This window comes from Cryptomeria japonica, chromosome 5 (assembly GCF_030272615.1).
Source record: "Cryptomeria japonica chromosome 5, Sugi_1.0, whole genome shotgun sequence".
NCBI lineage: Eukaryota > Viridiplantae > Streptophyta > Pinopsida > Cupressales > Cupressaceae > Cryptomeria > Cryptomeria japonica.
This window is the reverse complement of record NC_081409.1, coordinates 851,994,159-852,016,750: the sequence shown is the minus strand read 5'-3', so window position 1 is coordinate 852,016,750 and position 22,592 is coordinate 851,994,159. Positions and strand designations below refer to the sequence as shown.

The 22,592-nt window shown below is 38.9% G+C and overlaps 1 protein-coding gene across 2 annotated transcripts in view; it reads right to left on the bottom strand.

The window, feature by feature from the left end:
* LOC131069448 (protein STICHEL-like 3) overlaps positions 1 to 22,592 on the bottom strand; it is an 87,640-nt gene that overhangs the window by 48,034 nt on the left and 17,014 nt on the right. For both annotated transcript variants that reach the window (XM_058004869.2, XM_058004870.2), the window contains exon 5: positions 2,839 to 3,574. In XM_058004869.2, the coding sequence (XP_057860852.2) occupies positions 2,839 to 3,574 (736 nt within the window). The remainder of the gene's footprint in view (positions 1 to 2,838; positions 3,575 to 22,592) is intronic.

Genomic DNA, 22,592 nt, shown 5'->3' with positions numbered 1-22,592 from the left:
TGGGTGATAACAATGGCTATGCCTCTGTTGCCTGAAGTTCAATCTTCTCAGATATGTCCTACACTGTCTTGTGTCACACCTGGCCTTTGATTACTGCATGGTGAAAGGATGTATCCACCTCTGATGCCTTAAAAGTTGTACTCTTCTTGGGGTTTGTGATCTATAACCATAAACATATGTGATGTAATAGACAATGCATTTGAATTTGTGGTTGGTGGACACTCAAATATGTATGGCTGGTGGTTGCTATTAAGAGCTCCTTGAGGGTGATATGGGTAGCCTGTGGCTTGTATGTCAGTTGTAACTGGTGGTGGGATTGATTGGATTCAAAATCTAACTCAATAACATGCACCAGATCTGAAATAGAGCTCAAATCCCTTCAAACATGGTGCACCAGGTCTGAATATGTGATCACTCTCTCTGTGCTACCTTTGACTAAGCACTAGGAGAAAGGCACCTAAACTTTAGATCTATGAAAAATTTAATGCAAAAAATATAAAATATTGTGATTGAGGTTAGGGTTTCCATCCTATCTCAAGAAATTTGCCCAATGCCAAGGGATTTCGTCCCTGCAGAGCATATTGCAAATTGCAACAATAAAAAATGACCAGAGTACTTTTCTAAATGGCACCTTCAACTCCTTTATATTGAATTGCAAGGTAGGTTTAATGGACCTAAAACTAGGCCGACCAAGAGCTTGGAACTATCTTTATTTTTATTTATTATTTTGTATTTCATGCAAACCCATTCGGTCCAAAATTGATGGTACCTAGATCTAAATATTCTATTTATTTATTTCTTTTTAAATATATATTAAATAATGGGTGTTAAAATACACCTTTTTATTCATCATTAGCTTTCCTAGCTAATGAGGGGACATGACACAAAAGACCATATTTTTTCAATTAATAAAAAAAATCAGGTTAGAGTTAGGGTTGGGTTTAGGGTTCAGATTAGGGTTGAGGTTAGGGTTCAAATTAGGATTGGGATTAGGGTTAAGAAAAAAAGAAGGATGAGGCTAGAACTAGAATTAAAGGAATATATGAAAAAAAATACTGAAAAAATCAGAATAATAACCAAAATGCATTTTTTTTACCAAAAAATCCAGTTGATCAAGTAATCTGAGAAATATGCAATTTAAAAATAAAATCAATTTGGCATTGGAGCTGAGTGTCAATTGACAGCATGTATTCCCAATTTATTCCATAGTTACAAGACTCATTGGGACTCCTCGAGAATTGGTAAGTCTTGAGCCGAGCAGACCAAATAAAAGCCTACGGATTCATGATCTGAATACCCAGTGAGTCTAGTCAAACTTGCCAAGTCTGCCAGACTCATTGTGTGTCGGCAAGTAGAACCAGAGAGTTCTATGAAAATCAAGAAAAAAAAAAGGAAGAAAAATTTGAAATGCTTAAATGTAAAAGCACAAAAGTCAAGCATATTTTGAAGGCTTTGGAGGATGGTTAAAGCAATAGAATTATAAAAAATAGCATGTGCATGATGGTCTATGAGGTCTCAAAGGCTTTAATTTGGGCTTGGTGAGGAGAGCTATGTCCCTCAACCCTGCCCTATATCACGACAAGGTGTACGCTAGGAATGCTACCCCTCAAACCTCGTGGGGGGATTACCCCCAAACCCCCACATGGGGCGCCAGCCCTTGACCCTACTAGGGACACTTCCCCCAAATCTCAACTCTACTCTTTTTATTAAAAAAAACTTTATGGGCCCTGTTGGATGGAAGAAAATAGTTTTTATCCATTCAACTTTTTCCCAATTACATTCCTAGTAATTAAATTACATTTATAATCCTAGTTTGCTAACTCAAACCATATACTAAGTAATGCTCCCAAGGATATAGCAGCATCTACAAACTTGTCTGAGATACAAGCACATGACTCCAGATAGAGCTAATAATGTTGGGTTGAGTGAGGGATAGGAGCTCCTCTCCACCATATTTTATGACTACACATATTGGTTTTTTTTTGTTTTTGACGCCATGAATATAATAATCCACATGTTTTGTACACTTAAAACGCTTGACAATATTTTTATATTTAAAAATGTTGTTTCCTATAGTTAAAATACACTTTTATACTCGTGGTCAATGTATGCATGTGCATCTGATCGAAGTAGCTTTCAATTTGATCAGTTTATTGTGTCTTTAATTTTTTTTCTTTTAAGGTGCATGATAGTAGTTTTAAATCTTTAAAACTCTCTATATTTCATGATTTTTTCAATTTGCAAAGTCTAAGCACCAAGTTCGCGTTTGGGTCAAAAACCAGCTTGCTAGGTCGTCTGAGCAGAGTCCGAGTCTTGTAACTATGATTTATGGAAACATGGTTTTGGCTGTCCCCCCAAAAAAATCCTGAGTAACTAGGTGACCCTTCAAAATATCTCATTCAAATCAAGGATTATTTAAAAACTTGATAAGAACAAACCCCACCATATAGTGCTTAACCGCTATGATAAAGTATTAATAAATTTATTACTTCTCTCTGGTGTTTGTCATGTGTTCCTATAATGATGCTTGTCATATTTTGAAGATATGAGTATAGTAGTTTTAAAAGGTGCAACACGAGCTTCAAAATCATATCCTTTTTCATTTGTATGTATATTTTTAAACTATTTATCATGTCTTAGATAAAGTGTTTTATAGTATTATATTACTGTTTCTAACAAACAACACTCTTTTAATTCTAAATTTTTATGAGAAATCAATATACCATGTGTAAAAGTATTACAATTTTTTCCAATGCAAAAAAAAAGTATAGAAACATGTGCATATTATTTTCAAATATCAAGTCTCATTACAAGCACAAATAGTGACAAAATACTTACAAGTTTTCTTCTTCAATTTTTTCAGCAATGGATTCTCCTTCCTTGGAAATAAAGGTCAAAATATCAGTTCCCTGTTCCCCTCTGCTATTTTGTTCAGATGAGCCATATAAGTTATTAGATTGGAAATTCTGATTAAGTCCATCAGTACTTTTCTGTGACTGCTCAATCGCACTACCACGCGAGGATTTACTCTTGAGCATGCTTTGTGAGTGGAGTTGTTCTCTTGTGTATGCCTCTGAACATGAATGTCCATCCAGAGGTGTACAGAGTGAAGAAGAATGAGCTTCCTGCTCCCATGTGTTTTCCATGTGTTCATCTGAATGGGCTCTGGGTATGACATGCTGGCCACAACCAGCTGCTTGAATAGAGGAATAAACAAATTCAGGTCTAACATTCTCACTTGAGGAATCCTCATTATGGGATTGACAAGTTTCCTTTTCACTGGCCTGAATTCTGACCACTGAATTGTTTTCAGCAACAATAGTAGATGCACCTAGCTGTAATCTGCTTTGATTGGGGTCAAAAGCAACCTTTTGGGTAGCACCTGAATTGACTGATTGATCAAGTGCCAAAACAACTCCCACTGGACCAGTACCTTTATTTGAAGGTGAAAAATTATTTTGAACTCCAATTGGACAGCTGGCCGTTGACTGGTATTGTTGTGAACAAGATGAAATAAAATCCACTGGTCTTGTTTTATGTTGCTTCTTGTGAAATTCCATCTGATCTACTTTACCTATATCAAAAGGAAAATATCAGTCCAAATATCCACATGCACTGCTCAGAAATCAAACATAAATAGGAACTATTTTCAGCTCTAGCATGGGAATCTAAACATAACTTGGAGCTTTTGATATCAGATTTATATAACAAATATGCATTAAAAACTAACATTTAAATAGGTCTGCTATTTACTACTAGAAAATCAACTAAAGAATGATACTATATAGAAATTATTATCATTTCTATTGCAAGCGATATGAGATGGACGGAGATATAATTTACCATGCTTACTATTGTTTAGTTCCCAGGTATACAGAACTTAAAAGAATAAAAAATACATGCAATTACAGTTGTCAGTTAGTGTGACGAAATTGTAGGGTAGGTAGTAAAGAATATTTATAAATTTTATATTATAATCAGCATATATGAGCTCTAAGAAGAGAAACTCAACTTACTATTATGATCCACAAATAGAAAAGGTTATGTAATAAGTAATATATCATGATTCACATTAAAGCTGACAGTTTCTGTTAACATGGAGTACCATTGGAATTATGCAAAGCTATGACACTCAAGGTGAAGTGAACACTTTTAGAATAAAAACCATTAGGATACTTCAGATCAAAATTTTACATGATCGTAACATCATGTTCCATCCTATTATTTGATAATGAAGACTACACTGTAGAAATTTGAAAACATCATGTTCCATCGTAACATCATGTTCCATCCTATTATCTGAAAACATAAATCAAATCATATTCCACTTCTCCAAGACCCCAATGAATGCCTCACAAAAGAAAAGTACCAATCATGAACAATGTGTTCAGAGATTGCCTTGACAAGTTTGTTTTAGTATTCCTAAACGACATACTAAATTACTCCAAGAATGAGGAAGAGCACTTCCAACATTTGCAGATAGTTCTGCAACAATTACAAGAACATAAGTTGTATGGTAAATTATCTAAATATACTTTCTTCCGAAAGGAAGTACAGTACCTAGGGCAAATTATCTCTGTTGAAGGCATAATGGTAGATCCAGCTAAAATTAAGGCCATACTAGAATGGCTGACCCCTAAGAATAATGTTCAGGAAGTGAGAAGTTTTATGGGGCTGCCAGGATATTTTAGGAAATTTGTAATGAATTTCTCACGGATAGCTAATCTCATCACCACACTCCAGAGGAAAGGCAAAAGATTTGAATGGATTGAGAAATGCTAGAAGTCCTTTGAGTAACTTAGGGAAAAGTTGACAACAACACCTATCCTGAAAGTTTTGGATCCAAAAGGATGCTTCGTAGTAGTTACAAATGGCTTCGAGAGAAGGATTGGGAGGAGTTCTCATGCAGGATGGACAAATAATTGCCTATGAATCAAGGAAGTTGAAATATTATGAGCAGAACTATGCACCTGACGATCTCAAGCTTGCAACAATTGTGCACACTCTTCAAATGTGGGGACACCATCTGTGAGGCAAACCCTTCAAACATAGATCAGATTATCAAGGGTTAAGATATATTATCAATCAACCTAATCTAAATTCCCACCAGAGAAAGTGATTGGAATTAATTTCCAACTACGACTTTGAAATTGGCTAAATTAAAGGGAAAGAAAACCAGGTGGCAGATGCCCTAAGCCGTAGAAGACATATATCTTCCATGGTTTCCTTACGCACTGATTTTAGGGCTCAAGTTTTACAACAGTTAGAAGGGGATGAATATTACCAATAAGTTAAATAAGCCCTTCAAGCTAATCCTCAAGATCCAAGGTATGAAGGGTTTAGTTTTGAATCAGACAGTCTTTTGAGATATCGAGACTGCATGTATGTGCCATAGTCTACAAAATTGAGAAAATTGGTTTGGAAAAGGTGCATTCAGCACCATATTCAGATCATCTAGTGGTTACCAAGCTATTAGTAGATGTTAAATCTCTTTACTTTAGGAAGGGAATGAAGAAGGATAAGACAAGATTTGTGGCAAGTTGCTTCGAATGCCAGAGGGTGAAGGCAAAACACCAACACCCGGCAGGACTACTGCAATCTCATGTCTTTCCAGATTGGAAATGGCAGATCATTAGCATGGAATTTGTTCAAGGTCTACCTATGTCAAGGAACAAAAACAATGCCATATTGGTAATAGAGGATAGCCTCACCAAAGTAGCCCATTTCATACCTGAAAATTTAACAGATCGAGCACCTATTATCGCTAGAAATTTGTGCAAGAAATATTTCGATTGTACGGGGTGCAGAAAAAGATTATATCAGACAGAATGCTAGGACGACATCAAGGTTCTAGCAAACCTTGTTTGCAGCCTTAGGAACCCAGTTGAAGACCAATTAAGCTTATCACCCCGAAATAGATAGCTAAACAGAAAGGGTAAATCAGGTCTTAGAAGATCTTCTGAGAATGTATTGCATGGATCAAGAGTACAAGTGGGAGGATTATCTACCTTCAGCAGAATTTGCATATAATAACTCTTATCAGTTAGCCATTAAGATGGCGCCATTTGAGGCATTGTATGGAAGGAGGTGTCTAATGGAATCAATGAACACTGAGAGGGGGGAGTGATTCAATGTTCTGCAGTTCACAAATTTATTAATCTGATTCTTCAACCACCGGATGCAAATAACTAAAAGCAAAGTGCAAAAACAAAACTTAAATAAGCATACAACCATAACACCAAGATTTTTACGTGGAAACCCAAAAGGGAAAAACCACGGTGGGATTTGAACCCACAATATTATTATACTATGGCCAATAGTAGAATAATATTACATAAGAGGAATACACATGCATTCAGGCACACTGCCTAGAGCTCACTGCTCAATTACAAAAGGGTTGCTACCCCGGAGGATTCACTGTCCTACAAATGTGATATAGAAGCTAATACGATGTGTGAACTGGAGTATAGCATCTACAAATGCCAGAAATCAGTTCCAGTTAGGCTCAGGAATGATCCGTTGTTGTTGTTCTGATAAACTGCTCTATTCTGCTCTACTACTGATTACCGGATCATTAAACTCTCAAGATGCGCACATGAAACTACGCTCAATCGCACCAAAAATGATTTCGCACACATACATACCTCACAAAAAGATCACCCAACACCATCATATATATCCGCACCACCAAAATAGATCTCCCACAAGTCGACTTCTCAAAATATCAAAATATGAAACATGTAACTTCAAGTCGTCTCAAATCTTCACAAAACCACATACCGGATCCAAAACATATGATCACGCGTTTCCCATAAGTCGATCCAGTTACCTCGAACTTACCAACAACCACCGAAATCACCTCAAGACATCCAGTCCATACATTACACCACCAAGAATGAAGATAACCCTGTTTTACTGCTCTATTGAATACCCGACCATCTAACATGCTTAAGAAACAACATCGGAGGATAGAATTGTGTGATGATCTGCTTTTGATACTCAATCAACTTAACTCAAATGACTGAAACCAAAAACACATCACCGAAAAATGAGAACTGATCACCAAACTGTCCACTAAGAGTTACCGACAGACATATCAAAACTTACTCAAGACTTCTAGATATCCCAAACTCCATACCAGATAAGATCAATAGGCTGAGTTGCCGTCAATGACAACTCCTAAGAAATATCATGCACCAGACATCACCAATCTTCACCGGAGCATCACCAGACTAGTGTCTTTTTCCAACAATCTCCTCCTTTGGCATTGATGGCAACACCGTGAAAAATGATAAGTGTTTCAAAAACTGCAAACAATCCGATAATCTGAATTATGTACACTCAAGTGACTCCCCCTAAGAATGAGCATCATTTTTCACTGCTCTCTACTAATCTCTCCCCCTTTGACATCAATGGCAAAGGGTAGGAATCTGTCAAAACTTATGTACGAATGAGTGCAATAATTTACATGAATTTAAAAATGTTTGCATAAGTGACCTTCAAGGATTTTAAGTACTCATTCCATCCTCTCAGGAAGCAATCTAAAACATTAATCAGAGCACTAAACATGTATGCATGAACTTCAATGCCTTTGAGATCAGATGGTATTGGTTTACCTAAGGCACTGACTGTATCCTGCAGAGCTCCAAGTAAAGTGTCCATCCGAGGAGTGATCAAACTTCTTAGTTCTCCCACTCTGCTTAACAGTTGCTCTTTTTCTTTATTCAAGCCCTTTATTTTGTCAGTAAGATCCATTATTTGGGCATCAAGGGAACTTCGAAAAACTAAATGAGGGGCAAATGAATGACCAATACTGGCTAGTTTCCCTTCAAGATCTCTTATTGCTTATCAATATCTACAGTAAACTTGGGCAGAAAGAGACATGATTTGAATATTTTCCCGCCTACATCTAATGCATCTTCTACACTTTTCACCGCAGACTTCAAAACCTCCCTATTAGCTTCAATTGTTTTCAAATAGGTTTGAAGCCTCATCTTATTGAACCTATTCAAAACCTTTATATCTGCAACTTTTTCTAATGATACAAAATCGGATTCTACTTTATTTAACATATCCTTAAGCTTACCGGAGGGTGAGTCATTGGAATTCTGCTTAAGGTTAGGCAAAAATTTCTCCAAAACTACAGTTGCCAAAGATATCATTTCTTTCTCTTTTGATGCGGACTTGAGTAAGTCCTCACTGGCCTTGATTTGCACAAGGGTGGTTTATTTTAGTGCTTGAAGAGGGGACAGGGTACTTAAGTCTACCAGACCATGAGAAAGATCATCTTCAATTGCAACCTGCTTTCCTTTATCAGGAACAGTGGCTGCTATCATGGTTGTCGGAGCCTTGTCTGGTTGCTCTTCACCCTTCTCCTTCTCAACTTCTTCAATCTTATCCTTTTCACCCTCTTTCCCATCATCTTTAGTCTTTCTCGCTTCACTTAACTCCTCAGCTATCATTTCTGCAATGATCTCAATCTTTGGAGGATCCTGAGTAGCATCACTGAAGTTATCCACTACTTGATTATCAGGGGCATCAACTGGAGCTTCCTGTCCAACCAGATCTACAAATGACTGATCTTGTTGTCCACCGGGAACATTTGCAGGCACATCTGGGATAGATGGAGTATCCTTAGGCTCAGAAACTGCTACATGTTCTTCCAAAGCAGATTTCCCTTGAGAAGATTCTTCCGAATTCACATCAACTCTCTGATCAATCAAAACCTGTCTCAAAATTGTTTTTATTTCCTTTATCACCTCATCTTTCTTCCCTATCATAAGCTTATTTACCCTTCTCTTGCTTCAGAATCTATCCTTGGCAAGTTTCAGTAACCGAGTGACTTCTTCTCTAGAAATAACAGAAGATAGGTTTACTAGCACATATTCATTTATTCTCTCATCCTTAAGTGAAGTTGCATGTCTCCTTCCATCCAAAATGTCATGCAAGCTCTTGGGGATCATAGATGATAATTCTATTAATACCTTACTAAATTTATCCATATATTCTACAATAGCCTCTTCTACAACACGCTGGTCTTTGTCCTCAAAATTCTCATAATATATAGAAACATTTTTCAAATTTCCATCTTTCAAAATCTCATTAGTTAACTGTTGTAAAGTCATAGGAGGCACAATTTTATATGGACCTTCAAGCTTACCGGACTTAAGAGCTTGATCTATCTCAGATTTCTTCTTGTTGCTCGCTCTAGCCTTTCCAAATGGCTCTCCTTGTGACTTAGCTTTCTTGGCAGGAGGAGCATCACCGAATGTAGGTTTCCAAACTACCTTGCATAGGTGGTAGTCTTCTTTACTTCCCTCACCTCTTCATCCGACTTTGTTTCCTCTTCTACAGCAACATATCACCTTGTAGATTTTTCCTTCTTCCTCTTCTCAGCTCCACCGATAAATGTTGTTGGTTTAGGCTTGGGTGGAGATATTGGCTTCTGCACACCAGATGTAGGTGTAGATTTGTTGGGTATGGCCTTGGACTACATGGGAGGAACCGGTTTAGCTTGTGGCTTCACCACATCTTCCTCTTTCAGAATGCTTTTCTCTCTTGCTTTCTGCATTACTTCTCTGGTAATGCCCATTTTCTCAGCAAGTTCCTCAACCTCCTTTCTCACTTTCCTTTTCCTTGCCAGTCTAGTGAATTTCTTATGCAAGTCCAAATCTTTCTCCTTAAATGTCCCAAATCTTTTCTCTTTTTGGTCCACCGATTGGCTCAATATGTGTTGAGCATATGCATCAAGCGTGTCAGCATCAACCTCATACCCCATGGGCATGATCCACATAGTTCTCAGCTCAACTGCCTCCATCAAACATTGGTCCTTGTCCACCATGAAGCAGATAGTCTTCTCACACTTTTCTACTATGGTCTTTGGAATTCTCTCTCTGCTTTTCATAGTAGCTTGGAAATTCTTGAAATAGCCCCATAAAGAAGATATCCTCATTACATTGTCACCTATACCCAACAATCCTTCCTTAATTTGCATAGCCACTGGTTTGTCATAAGCCCATTGGACTTTACCTATACCGGGGATCTCATTCAAGAAATAGAGAGCTAAGCACACAATTAAGGATCCAAACTTGAAGATATGTTTCTTATCTTGCTTAATCTTCTTCAAGTTGCTCATCAATTCACTTAGAAGTACTGAACAAAGATCACACCTTTTATCCTCCTTGAGCATCTGATATGCAATGAATATAGCAGTACTGGAGAGTGAGTTTTGCTTGCTGGATTGATATACCTTGTAGCCCACCACCATTGAAACAAATCTTACATCATGCTCGACTGTCACTGATTGCCATCAACCGGTTGTCATATGGGGTACCGGTAACAGCTGCCACAGTGATGTTTTGTACTTTCCTCAAGCTAGGAATCTCACCGGATGCACTCAAGCATGTGACTGCTTGAATGGCCTGCTTTGAAATATTTCCCTATATTTTAGGAAATTCAAGATATTTTAGGAATGTGCACACATATAGGGAGGGAAAGAGGATAATGTTGACTAAAACCTATGGTCAGCCAATGGGTAAGGTTTTACAGGAAGGGTTAGAGGAGGGTTAGAGTTAAGGAGACGTGTGGAAGAAAAAGAATTAATTAATTTAATTAATTAATTCAATAATGGGAAAAAGGAGGAAAAGGACAAAAAATGAATTAAATAGTCAAATTATGCATTTGATTTATTTAATAGGAGGAGGTGAATTTAAGTAATTAAATGATTTATGAAAGGTTGACTAAAAGGGAAAGTGTTGGTGTCTGTTTTATCATCTACCAAACATTAGGATAGGATACCCGAAGGTATTCTATCCTCTCTTGAAAAATCACTACTGATTCCAAGGTCTATATGTGCGAACAAGCGACTTTAGTGGAATAACTTCTTGGGTAGTGTATGCTGAAATTTTCAATGGGGACTTACGTTTGACAAGTATTCTTGAACTTCTGGACTTAGATGGATTTAGCAATTTTAGGCTCTTCTTTTTTGGGGATTTTTTGGGATTTAGACTTTCAAAAGAAAGGGAAAAAGAGATAGGGTTCAGGAAGGCTAATCTAATCCTATGAATTCGGGAGACGGTATCAACTGGGTGCTCTTGAGAAACCAAACCTTGCTTCGCCACACTAGGGACAACTACACAAGGCCAGTGCAATCTTCAATGGGTTGTGCTTATGATCGAGATGTTGGGATGCACAGGGGATGGGCTCAGACTAACTTTGCACGGTAGAATGGACATCATCCATTTACCAAAAGTATGAGCGGAAATACAACATCAATTGATACTTATCAAATCCTTCATTCAAATTAACAACAATGAAAGCAAATCTAGATTAATTTTAACTAAGTGTTGAGGCAATTGAAACCATGCAAATCATTCAAATAATAGAGATTACAAAGCAGCGCACATGCAATATATTATCTGGAAATGACCTTAAGCAACAATACATCAAAAACCTCACCCTTTTCAAATGAGAAGAGGCAACCTTATATAGTTTCTTGAAAATCAATGAATGGCTGAGATCGAACAATGATCAAGGGCCAAGATCGATAATCACAAACCCTAATTAGGGTTTCCCCAAAATACTACTTTCGACCAATTACATTTGGGACACTTGTCCTTCTTGCTAAAAATAAATCTTTTATGAAAATAGAAGGTTGTTACATTGTGACGTATGCCCTTCTAGAAGTTTCTGGATGAGTCAGGTTCATTGAATCTGGACATGCTAACTTGGAGCGATCTGATTGGCTGGAAAAGATGATGAGACGCCATCTCAACATAAGCCACTTCTAATCTTGCTGAGGCGGTGTAGGAGCGAGTATGGGAGGTGGATTAACTTCTTGTTGTTCCCTCTGATTTTGTGCATCAATACGTGCGGCAATGTCTAACTCCTCGTCAAGGATAAAACTCATGCAATACCAATCAGGGGTGTTTCTTCTCATAGACCAGGCCAAGCTATACAGCTCAGAGATAACGTGTTCTTGTTCATCGCTGAAATCCAAGTCAGGCTGAAGCACTGGCTGAGGTTCCCTGCCTGGTTGAGGAGGAATGATGGGCAGGCCCATGTTGAAATTTATCCGGCTGCGATCTCTATGATGATGATCCCGCCTCTACTTCCTCCTGCGACCTGTAAAACCAAAGGAAAAAATAAGTTAGAAAATTTTTGCAAAATTTCGAAAAAAATATCGAGGCCGCGAAATGGCTGTGTTGGAAAATTTTCCATTTTTTACTCTCATACTTAGCCATAAAAATTGAATTTTCACCTCCAAACCCTCAACCTTGAAGCTGGTTGAAGTCACCATCAAGTGTTAAAACTTTCGAAAATTTTCATACTTAGCCAAAAAAAGTTGAATTTTTACCTCCAGACCCTCAGCCTTGAAGCTGGTTGAAGTCCCCATCAAGTGTTAAAACTTTCGAAAAAAATTTATACTTAGCCAAAAAATTGAATTTTCTTTCTCCAAAATCATTTATTAAATTCTAGAAAAATATCCAGAAAATTCACAATTTTAATTTTACCTCTGGCTTGGCTAGGCTTTTCTCCAAAATATTGAGAAAATTCATAAAAGATGCCTTTCTCCAGAAATCTGTAAGCCTTCTGCCAAAATATTATCCGACTTCCAACAATATCTAGAATTTCCTCCAGATGATCTTCAAACTAACATACTTTACTAAGCTCTCCTTAGTAATTTTGAACTTCTTGGTGTAATAACGAATTTGATAACGAAGTATTTGTAGACAAGTTTTAAGAAAAACCCCTAAAATCATCCAACTCATACTTTCCATTTTGATTTAAGTTTGAAGATATTCATTAATCCTCCAATATTCCCTTTCAAAAAAAAACTTTCCATTTTGAATTAATATCTTAATAAATTTTTAATATTCCCTCAATATTCTCAAAAAAAACGTTCCATTTTGGATTTATTTTGAGGCCTTTTTTTTTTATTTTTATTTAGATATTTCTTCATTTTGAATTTAATTTTGAAATCTCTGTGGATTTTGTGACATCATGTTGACTTTGTTTGACCTTCCATGTGTAGGTTGATTTTCCGAATTTTATTTCTATCTTTTTCAAATTTTGGCGAATTTAGCCAACCTCTCCAAGGTATGGCGGACTTTGTCTAGAACTCCTTCGTGGCCTCTATTAACGTGAAAATTTGACTAAGGCATTGGGGCGGACTTTGATGTCGACTCCTCCATGGCCTCCTTTACCTTGGCGGACTTTAACCTCAGCACCCATGTGACCTCTCCAACCTTGGGCTGACTTCAACCCTTGCTCCTCCATGGTTTCCTTAGGTGGGGCGGACTTTAGACAAGGCTCCTCTTGCTTGACTTAGCATCTTGGGCGGACTTTAGACTACACTCCCACCTTGAGCGGACTTCTAGCAAGGTTTCCACATGATTATGGCGGACTTTGGTGTCTTCTCCATCTTGGGCGGACTTCTAGTGCTTCTCCTCATTGGGCGGACTTTGGACTACACTCCCACCTTGAGCAGACTTCAACCTTAGCACCCATGTGACCTCTCCAACCTTGGGCGGACTTCAACCTTAGCCCCTTCATGGTCTCCTTCTGGCTGGGCGGACTTTACCTTCGCCTCTTCATGGTCTCTTCATGGCTGGGCGGACTTTGACCCTTGGTCTCTTCATGGCCCCTTCAAACTTATGGCGGACTTTGGAGTAAGGCACCCACATGTGACCTCCCTTATGCCTTGGGCAGACTTCAAGCCTTGCACCCATGTGACCTCCTTTGATCTGGGCGGACTTCAACCCTTGCTCCTCCTTGGTCTCCTAAGCCTTGGGCGGACTTCAACCCATGCTCTTCCATGACCTCTTTAGGTGGGGCGGACTTTAAGCAAGGCACCCACATAGGCTCCCTTAGGCATGGCGGACTTTGAGTGTTGGCCACCATGGCCTCTTCAACCTATGGCGGACTTTGGAGTTGCTCCATGCAAGGCGGACTTTAGGCAACACTCCCACCTTGAGTGGACTTTGGAGACACCTCCTAGGGCGAACTTTAGGCATCTCTCCCACCTTGAGCGAACTTTGGAGACACCTCCTAGGGCGGACTTTAGGCATCCCTCCTCTTGGGCGGTGTTGACGTGTATTTTGTACACAATCATACACAGAATAAAATACCCAAAGGTACCTTATCCTCTCTTGAATAAAGTCTCTGATTGCTGAAGATGTCGCAAAAAAAGGATCAATCAGGGTGACTCCAATGTTCTTTTATGTAGGGTCTCTACGTGTGGATAAGCACCAGTGGTCGTTGTGATTGCTGTTTCATCAAGGGGACTTACGTATCAGAATTGCAGGAATAAGATTTTCCTAATGCTAACGAATTCCCAAAAAAAGATCAAAAGAGTAAGGTTTGCAAGAGGTAAACTCTAATCTAATCCTAAGAATGACCCAACGTAGACTAATCTTGGCAAGATTCTACCAACTTCAGTATCGCCAAGGAATTACAACTTTACTGAAACTGATGCGATCTTCTAAGGTGAGTAATGATTTTTCAAATCATCAAGAATCATAAGTACTACCATGAAGGTACATATCAATGACTCAATAATGAATGAAGGTTTATGCAATCCAAATATTTCCAGTCGACCACACAAGGCGTCCTTACAATCAGTAAGAAGCTAGTGGTTTGGAGTACGAATCTCACCAAAGATCAAGCCCAACACTTGGTCTTTCAAATTTAAATATTAATTTGACTGAGAATGATTCAAGAAAGTAAACAACCATGAAGATAACCACAAGAATTGCAATAAAACACCATAACTTCAATATTTTATTGATCTCAAAGCCATCATGAACAACAATTGTTTGAAATTCCTTCTTCAAAGCTCAATCTTGCTACAAAAATAACTTGCTTCTCAAAACTCTAACTATTTCTTATTGCTCTCTCTGAATTCTATATCTATCTATCTCTATCTATATATCTCTCTATATCAAAATGAAAATGAATGAGGGTATAAATAGCATCCTCAATTACAATGAACGGTCCAGATCAGAAGAAGATCAATGGCCAAGATTATGACACCTAAACCCTAATTAGGGTTTATTACAAATAGCCCCCTTTTTATTGAACAATATTAAATGCATAGCCAAATATTAAATTTGGCACAAAAACCTAGGAGACATAGACCAATGAAAATTAAGGCGCCACATCATCTATAACAATCTTTCTTCTAGAATCTTATTCCCTTTCCAATGCTCTTTCTTAGCATATGCAATGAATCTAGACACGATTCCTTCGATCTCAGCAATTGGAATCTCAGGAAGATTCCTCATTCGTTCTTCCAAGTGGAGGACCTGATCAAAAGCCTTGAGAAGAGCAGCGTCCCATCCAGGTTCAAGTTCCTTGATTTTCTCAATCAAGAGCATGGTAGCAAACATCTGATCCCGTTGCTCATATGTGATAACATTCTCATCTTTGCAAAAGATGACCTTTACTCTATCTTCTAATTCTTGCAAATCCACATCTGTTTCAACTGCAATCCTCCTGCCAAGAATAGTACATAATACTTCAAACACTTTGTCCTGGATCGGATGAATAATCTCTTCAACTTGATTGCATTTGTTACTGATGTCCTCAAAAAGGACTTCCTTCATCTGGAGTAAAGTTGACCATTGAAGTAAACTATGAGGTCCTCCATCCATTATCTTTTCTTGAGCTAGGACTTTCCTTGATGTTTGTCTGATTACTTGCAGGACAGGAATGATAACATCCTTAGTATGAGCAAAAGCAGCTACAATTACCACTAAGTTGTGGATGATCTCAAGAACCTGAATAGCCCAATGAATAGTCTGCATCATTCTTGTTGCAAATTCAATAGCAACTGTATGGGATTTGTCAATCCAAGAACTCATAAGCTGGACCAAACTCCTGACTCTCTCTGCCTCACCAATTGATTCAAAGGGAAGTGCCTGCGCAGGAGATACTGCTGGATCCTGACGCCTCAAAGGCTGATTGAGATGGCTAAAGTAGCCTCTCCAAGCACTGACCTCTCGCTCAAGCTTGTCCTTAAGTGCCTCAAATGAATCAGTGGCATCATCCAATGTCTGCTCGGCTGTGAGTGGACCAAGCTCAAATGTCTCTACATCATATTCTTGTGCAAGGATTTCACCTTCATACTTGTCCACTGCTGGTGTAGCTATCTGTAATTTCCTGGATCCTGTCTCATCTCTGATCATCTTGGACATCTTAGTAGCTTTCCTCTTTTCTGTCATTTCCTGAGAATTTCCAACAAGGCTCTCTAAATCAATCACATTATCTTCGTCCTCAATCACAATCACCCTTGTTAATCTCTCTTTTAACCAATCTGGAATGGCAGATCTTGTTTCTTTAACTTGTATCTCCTTAGGCAATGTTTCTTCTTCTCTGAGAGGGGATGTCGCTTCGTCATCATTCTTGTCTTCATGTAACTCATTGACTTGACTTGACGAATGTTGAGGTGCCTGTCCTTCTTCCTGTTTATCGTTCTGTACCATTGATTCCATAGATTCCTCCATTTCAAGTGTCCTCTTCTCTTGTCGAGAAGATGTGCCGAATGAACGATCTCTATTGGCCTCTTGCTTCTTCTTGGAGGATTCTCTTTTTTCAGGTCTCTCTTTCCTTTTCGATCCTCTAGGATGAGGATTGCCTTCACTTACGCTTCGAAGGTTGCCTTCGCTTGTGTTTCTGGGATTAGGATTACCTTCACTCACACTTGCTCCTCCTTCGCCTGGCCTTTCCTCCAGAGTAAAAGTCATAGATATGCCCTACTCTCTCAACTTTTGATGTTGTACATCAACCCATCTGCGAGTACAAGACAAAACTGGAGCCATCAAGGTATCTAGATCCAAAATTTCAGGTTCATTCCAATCTAGCCTCACTGCTTTGCTTTCTCGGTCATAAGATGATTGGAGATGTCTGCCACTGTCCTGAGCTTGGTCGGCCACTCTATAAATTTTGCATTTCCTGATGAAGTCTAAAGGCAATCTGGAATGCATCTTTCTTTTCACTTCAAGATCATCTGAGAGATTCATCACAAAATCCTCTATCTAAGGTTCATGTCTGTATTTCCTTCCGACTGTCTCTTCTATATACCCATAAGGATCGAAACTCTCTCTCATGGCAAAGAATGAAAATGAATATAAAGCTAACTCCCTTTCTGCATCATCCATGGCTGGAACATTAGGACATACCTCAACTGAATTTCCTAGTATGATAGGAACAGGAACTCCATTTCCATGTCTGTGTCTGAATGCCTTCGCATAAGCTGCCAACTGTCTAGTTACCTCAAGTAACACAATTCTGTCTGTCGGATATCTCGGCAACATATAGGGAGGTGAAGGACATCCATGAACTCTAATATATGTAAACTTCTGAAATTGGATGAACCAAGCACCGTACCTCTTTACAAGTTCTTGTGCATCTTGAGATAGCCGATTGTGAATCCCGCCTTGCAATGTCTTGGTGATGTTCATCGTGAAGGTATCATTGACTAACTTGTAGTTACTTCGTGGAGGATGATGCAAATGAACATAGGAATCACAAACTCTGACTTCCCCGGGCCCCCTTCCGATCACTCCTCTGTGAGGCAATCCTGCATATTCAAAACTCCTGATCAAGGCATATATGATGTATGAACTCATGTAGAAGGACTTGGTAGCCTTCAGTCTTCTTAACTGCACGTCCAAGCAATGGCTAATCATTCTAGCCCAATGAATTGTTCCTTTTCCTTGAACTATCACTTGGATGAAGTAGAACATCCACTTCTCAAAATAGAAGGCTTGAGGAGCCCCTGTAACTCGGTTGAGTAATGTTATCAAATCTCTATACTCCTCCTGGAAGTCGATCCTATGTGGTGTGTTCGGAATCTTGCTCAGGCGAGGACGACTCTTGAGTAGCCAATTCTTGTTGATGATGCTCAAGCAAGTGTCTGGATCATCTTCGTACATGGACCTGGCTCCTTCTGAGCTTTTATAGATCATATCTTTATGTTCGGGCAGGTGAAGAGCTTCACTGATAGCCTCCTCTGAAAGATAAGCCAAAGTGTTTCCTTCCTTGGACACGATCGATCTAGACTGCGGATCATAATGGCGAGCACACTCGATCATCAACTCATGGCACTGGATTGCTGGAGGGAAGCCGGCCGCCTTGATAATGCCACTTTCAATTATTCTTCTTGCGACAGGTGATGGCTTGCCAATGTAAGGGACCTCTCGAAACTTCTTCACACTGAAGTTTCCCAAGTTGGTATCTCCAATGTTGCTCCATTTAGACACGATCTTGGTCTCCAATTCTTCGTTCTTCTGATCTTCCTTCGTGAGGGCTGGACGACTGGTAGATGCTCCTGCCTTTGGGGTCGCCATCGTGACACCTACACAACATTTCATAATGAGTAATAGATTTTGCAATATAGAAATATAGACTAGATTAAAGATAGAATTTAGGAAACTTCATGATAAGTCTTTGAGTTATCATTTCCTAAATACGATTGAGCTACCGGAAATTCAAATTTTCAAAATTCAAAATTCAAGACTGAGACTAGGACGATTAAAATTCAAAATTTGAACAAGGGAACTTCGCCATACCTCACTTTGAGAGCTAACTCTAACAAAAGGATGCAAAATTAGGAAATTCGCCTAGGCAAAATGAAGATTGAAGTCTTCAACGTGAGCTTCCTCTAGCAAATGCGTCTCCGTTATTAACTTCACCACCTTGAGGGCAAATTCGCTCCACCATAAACAAAGTTCGCACTCCTCTTGATGAGATCTCGCACTTCCTTATTCACCTCTCCAAATCGCATATGAACAATGATTGAATGATGGTTAAAACATGCTCACATACCTTCATTATATAGGCGCTCACCTCTTTGCAATCCCTATAGGCCGACTTGGAAATAAGGCAAATAATAACAAAATTTAAATAAAAAGAGGAGGCCGACTTTTGTAAAAACATTTAAAATAAAACCCAAGCGCTTTCTCTTTATTTAATTTAATAATTAATTAATTTTAATGCCTCTGTATTTAATAATTTCGATTTTTTTAAAAAAGGCTAAATTAATCATTAAATGCCTCATGCGCTATTTTAAATGCTAATTTAATTAAATATTTCAAGTTTTATCGATTTTTAGCATTTAATGCATTTTGAAAATATTGGCGCCTAATCATGGGAGGATTTTGGAATATTAACAATATCGCTCTGGTCCCTGGGAGAGGGACAGGAGCGAACTTTGTGTTTGAGCTCAAAATTGTTGACTTTCGACGTTAACCCCTTGTTCATCATTTTCCTAAAGACATTTTCGATCTTGCATGTCCTTGCCTTGACGTGGTCTAGGAAGGAAATGATTGTTTCAATGAATATCGCCCTGGTCCTCCAGTGAAGGACAGGAGCGAACTTTTGTTCCTTGGGCTAATCCTTGATCATATCAACTTTCAATTGCTTTCAAAATGTAAAATAGTGTCTCTTATTCCTTCTTGAACGTTTGAAATGGAAGTGACACCTCAAAATTGGACACACTTGCATATTTCGCTCTAGTTCCTTGGAGAGGGACAGGAGCGCCTTAGTCATTTCTCATCACTTTTCATGGTCTCTGTAACCTTGCTTTCCTTCGAAGCACCTCCAACATCTTCGCCACCTTGTGCCTTGGCTTGGGTCCGACCAAACTTGGAAGGGACGACTTGATAATCTATATTTCGCCCTGGTCCTTGACTGAAGGACAGGAGCGATCTGGCAATTATAGGCTCAATCTTTCTTTGCCAACGTTTAAAAGTATCTTCAATGGATTCATTATGCTCCCCTTCACTCGTCTCCAACATGAAACTTGTTCTAACTTTGTGGGAAATTTGCTTCATGAGGAAATTGCTCTGGTCCCTTGGAGAGGGACAGGAGCGCCTAGGACAAAATAGGTTTCACTTGTGCTTTGCATTCTTCAAAATTATCTTCAATAGAGTGGTTACGCCCTCTTTCATTTGCCTCGAACTTAAAATTCACTTCACCTTCGCCAAAAACTTGTCTTTTAAGAAAATCGCTCTGGTCCCTTGGAGAGGGACAGGAGCTATCTTTAAAATTCGCCTTGGTCCCTGACAGAGGGATAGGAGCGATTTGACCAATTTGGATAGATTTTCTCCATGGTGGCCCATTCAAGTTATATTCAATGGATAAAGCATACTTTCCTTGTTCTTCTCAAATCGCGAAATCGTTTAAATCTTGCAAGGATAAGGCGGTCTTGGATTTCAAGCTCTGGTCCTTCAGTGAGGGACAGGAGCGATTTTATCATTTTGGCACATTCCTTGTTTGCAAATTACTTCAAATTATATTCAATGGACAAAAGATGTCCTCCTTGATCTCTTCCAATCCAAAAATCGTCTTGGTCCTGCAAAGACAGTGCAATTTTGAGAAACAAGCTCCGGTCCTTCAGTGAGGGACAGGAGCGATTTTTGTCCTTAAGGCCAAATGTTCAACTTTCATTGCAAATGACTAAGTCTGGATGCTCCATTAGGTTGATTTCATCTCTTATTGCGTCCTTGATGCCTTAATTTGATCAACTAAGACCAAAAATGGTCTAAGTAAGCCATTTCGCCCTGGTCCCTGGGAGAGGGACAGGAGCGATTTGACCTTAAACCTTGAAAAACTGACCAATTTCGAGTCCCAAAATCTTCAAAACTTCCAATTTACGCTCGACTGCATCTCCTGGCGACCCTGCACAAGACAAATGAACCAAGTCAATAACCAAGATGCATAAAATACAAATTTCGCCCTGGTCCTTGATTGAAGGACAGGAGCGATTTTACCCCTATAGGCCAAAATATCAAGAATTTAGGCTTCCAGCTACTTCACAAGGCAAAATTAGGCTATCTCCAAGGCTAGGGATCAATTATCAAAATTTCCAAAATTTGGTCAAAATTCACCCGGACAAAATTGCACAATTCCATCACTAACACTTAGGCAAAATTTGAACTTGCTTTCAAAATTCCGACTGGACCCAGACAGACACACCGGACATCCTGACAAACTCGTCTTATTTCAAAATTGCAATCCATGCGAGAATGCTCAATAAACTTTTCAAAATTGACTGGACTTCGGCTTGAAATATCAAAAAAGGAAACCCTAAGGCTTAGCCCTAATCCAGACGACTTGCTCACTTACTAAAAACCCTAAAAGCAGAGAGAGAAACAGGCAAAACCGAGCAAAAAAGAGGGGGTCCCCATTTTAATGGGGCGATGTGTGAAATGGTCACAACAGGCGGACTTCAAGCATCTCTCCCATCTTGGCGGAGTTTTGGTCTACCTCCCAACATGGCGGACTTTTAGACGTCTCCAACATGGGCGGACGTCTAGACCTTTGCTCTTCAAGGCGGACTTTTGGAGGCTCTCAAGAGGGCGGACTATATATGAAATATAACATTTAAGTATAAGAAAGAGAAAAAAATTTCTTATACTTTAAGTTATATTTCATATATATTGTCAAGATGTTTGAGAGTGGTTTCGGGCCTCTAGGACTAATAATGCAAAATCTACTTTTTGGAGGATTCTCCAATTTTCCAGACTTAGTCAAATTTTAGGATCAGGATGACATTCCAGACTTAGCCAAATTTCAGGACATTTGAGGATCAGGATGATTTTTCGAGCTGATTATCCTTTGAAGGTGCCATTACCCCCTAAAATATAGGAACTTAGCTTTTTGGGTCAAAACTTGAAAATTTTGGATCGCGGTTGAAGCAGGTCAGTGGTACAAGTGTAAACCCTAGGTTTGCATCCCGAAAAAGCAAAAAGCCTAAAATCTAGGGATTTAGCTTTTTTAGATCAAAACTTGGAATTTTCGAGTTCCGATCGAAGCTGGCCAGTAGTACAAGTGTAAACCCTAGGTTTGCATCCCGGAAAAAGCAAAAAGCCTAAAATCTAGAGATTTAGCTTTTTTAGATCAAAACTTGGAATTTTCGAGATCTCGTCGGAGTTGGTCGATGGTGCAAGTGTAAACCCTAGGTTTGCATCTTGAAAAAGCAAAAAGCCTAAAATCTAGGGATTTAGCTTTTTTAGATCAAAACTTGGAATTTTCGAGTTCCGATCGAAGCTGGCCAGTAGTACAAGTGTAAACCCTAGGTTTGCATCCCGGAAAAAGCAAAAAGCCTAAAATCTAGGGATTTAGCTTTTTTAGATCAAAACTTGGAATTTTCGAGATCTGGTCGGAGCTGGTTGATGGTGCAAGTGTAAACCCTAGGTTTGCATTCCGAAAAAGCAAAAAGCAGACATCCCTAAAAAATAGGAAAAACTTTCTAAAAATAGCCATACCAAGGATCGGGCTGAAAATGCCAAAAATGAAACTTCCTAAAAAATAGGAAAAAGCAAAAATGCAAACTTTCTAAAAATAGAAAGTTGTCCAAATTCGTCCAAATCAATTGCGATCTTCGTCCTTTGGCCTTTCTAAGCATTCTGGTGGTGTTCACACTTCGGAATCACATAACTTGCAAAAACTAACTTTCAATCGTTAGGGCCTGAAATGCTCTGAACTAGACAAGGCTTGGTGAAACTGTAGCAAAAGGTCACAGGATACTAACAAAATCCTAGGAAGCAGGAAAAGAGAGGGTCCCCATTTGCAATGGGGCGATGTGT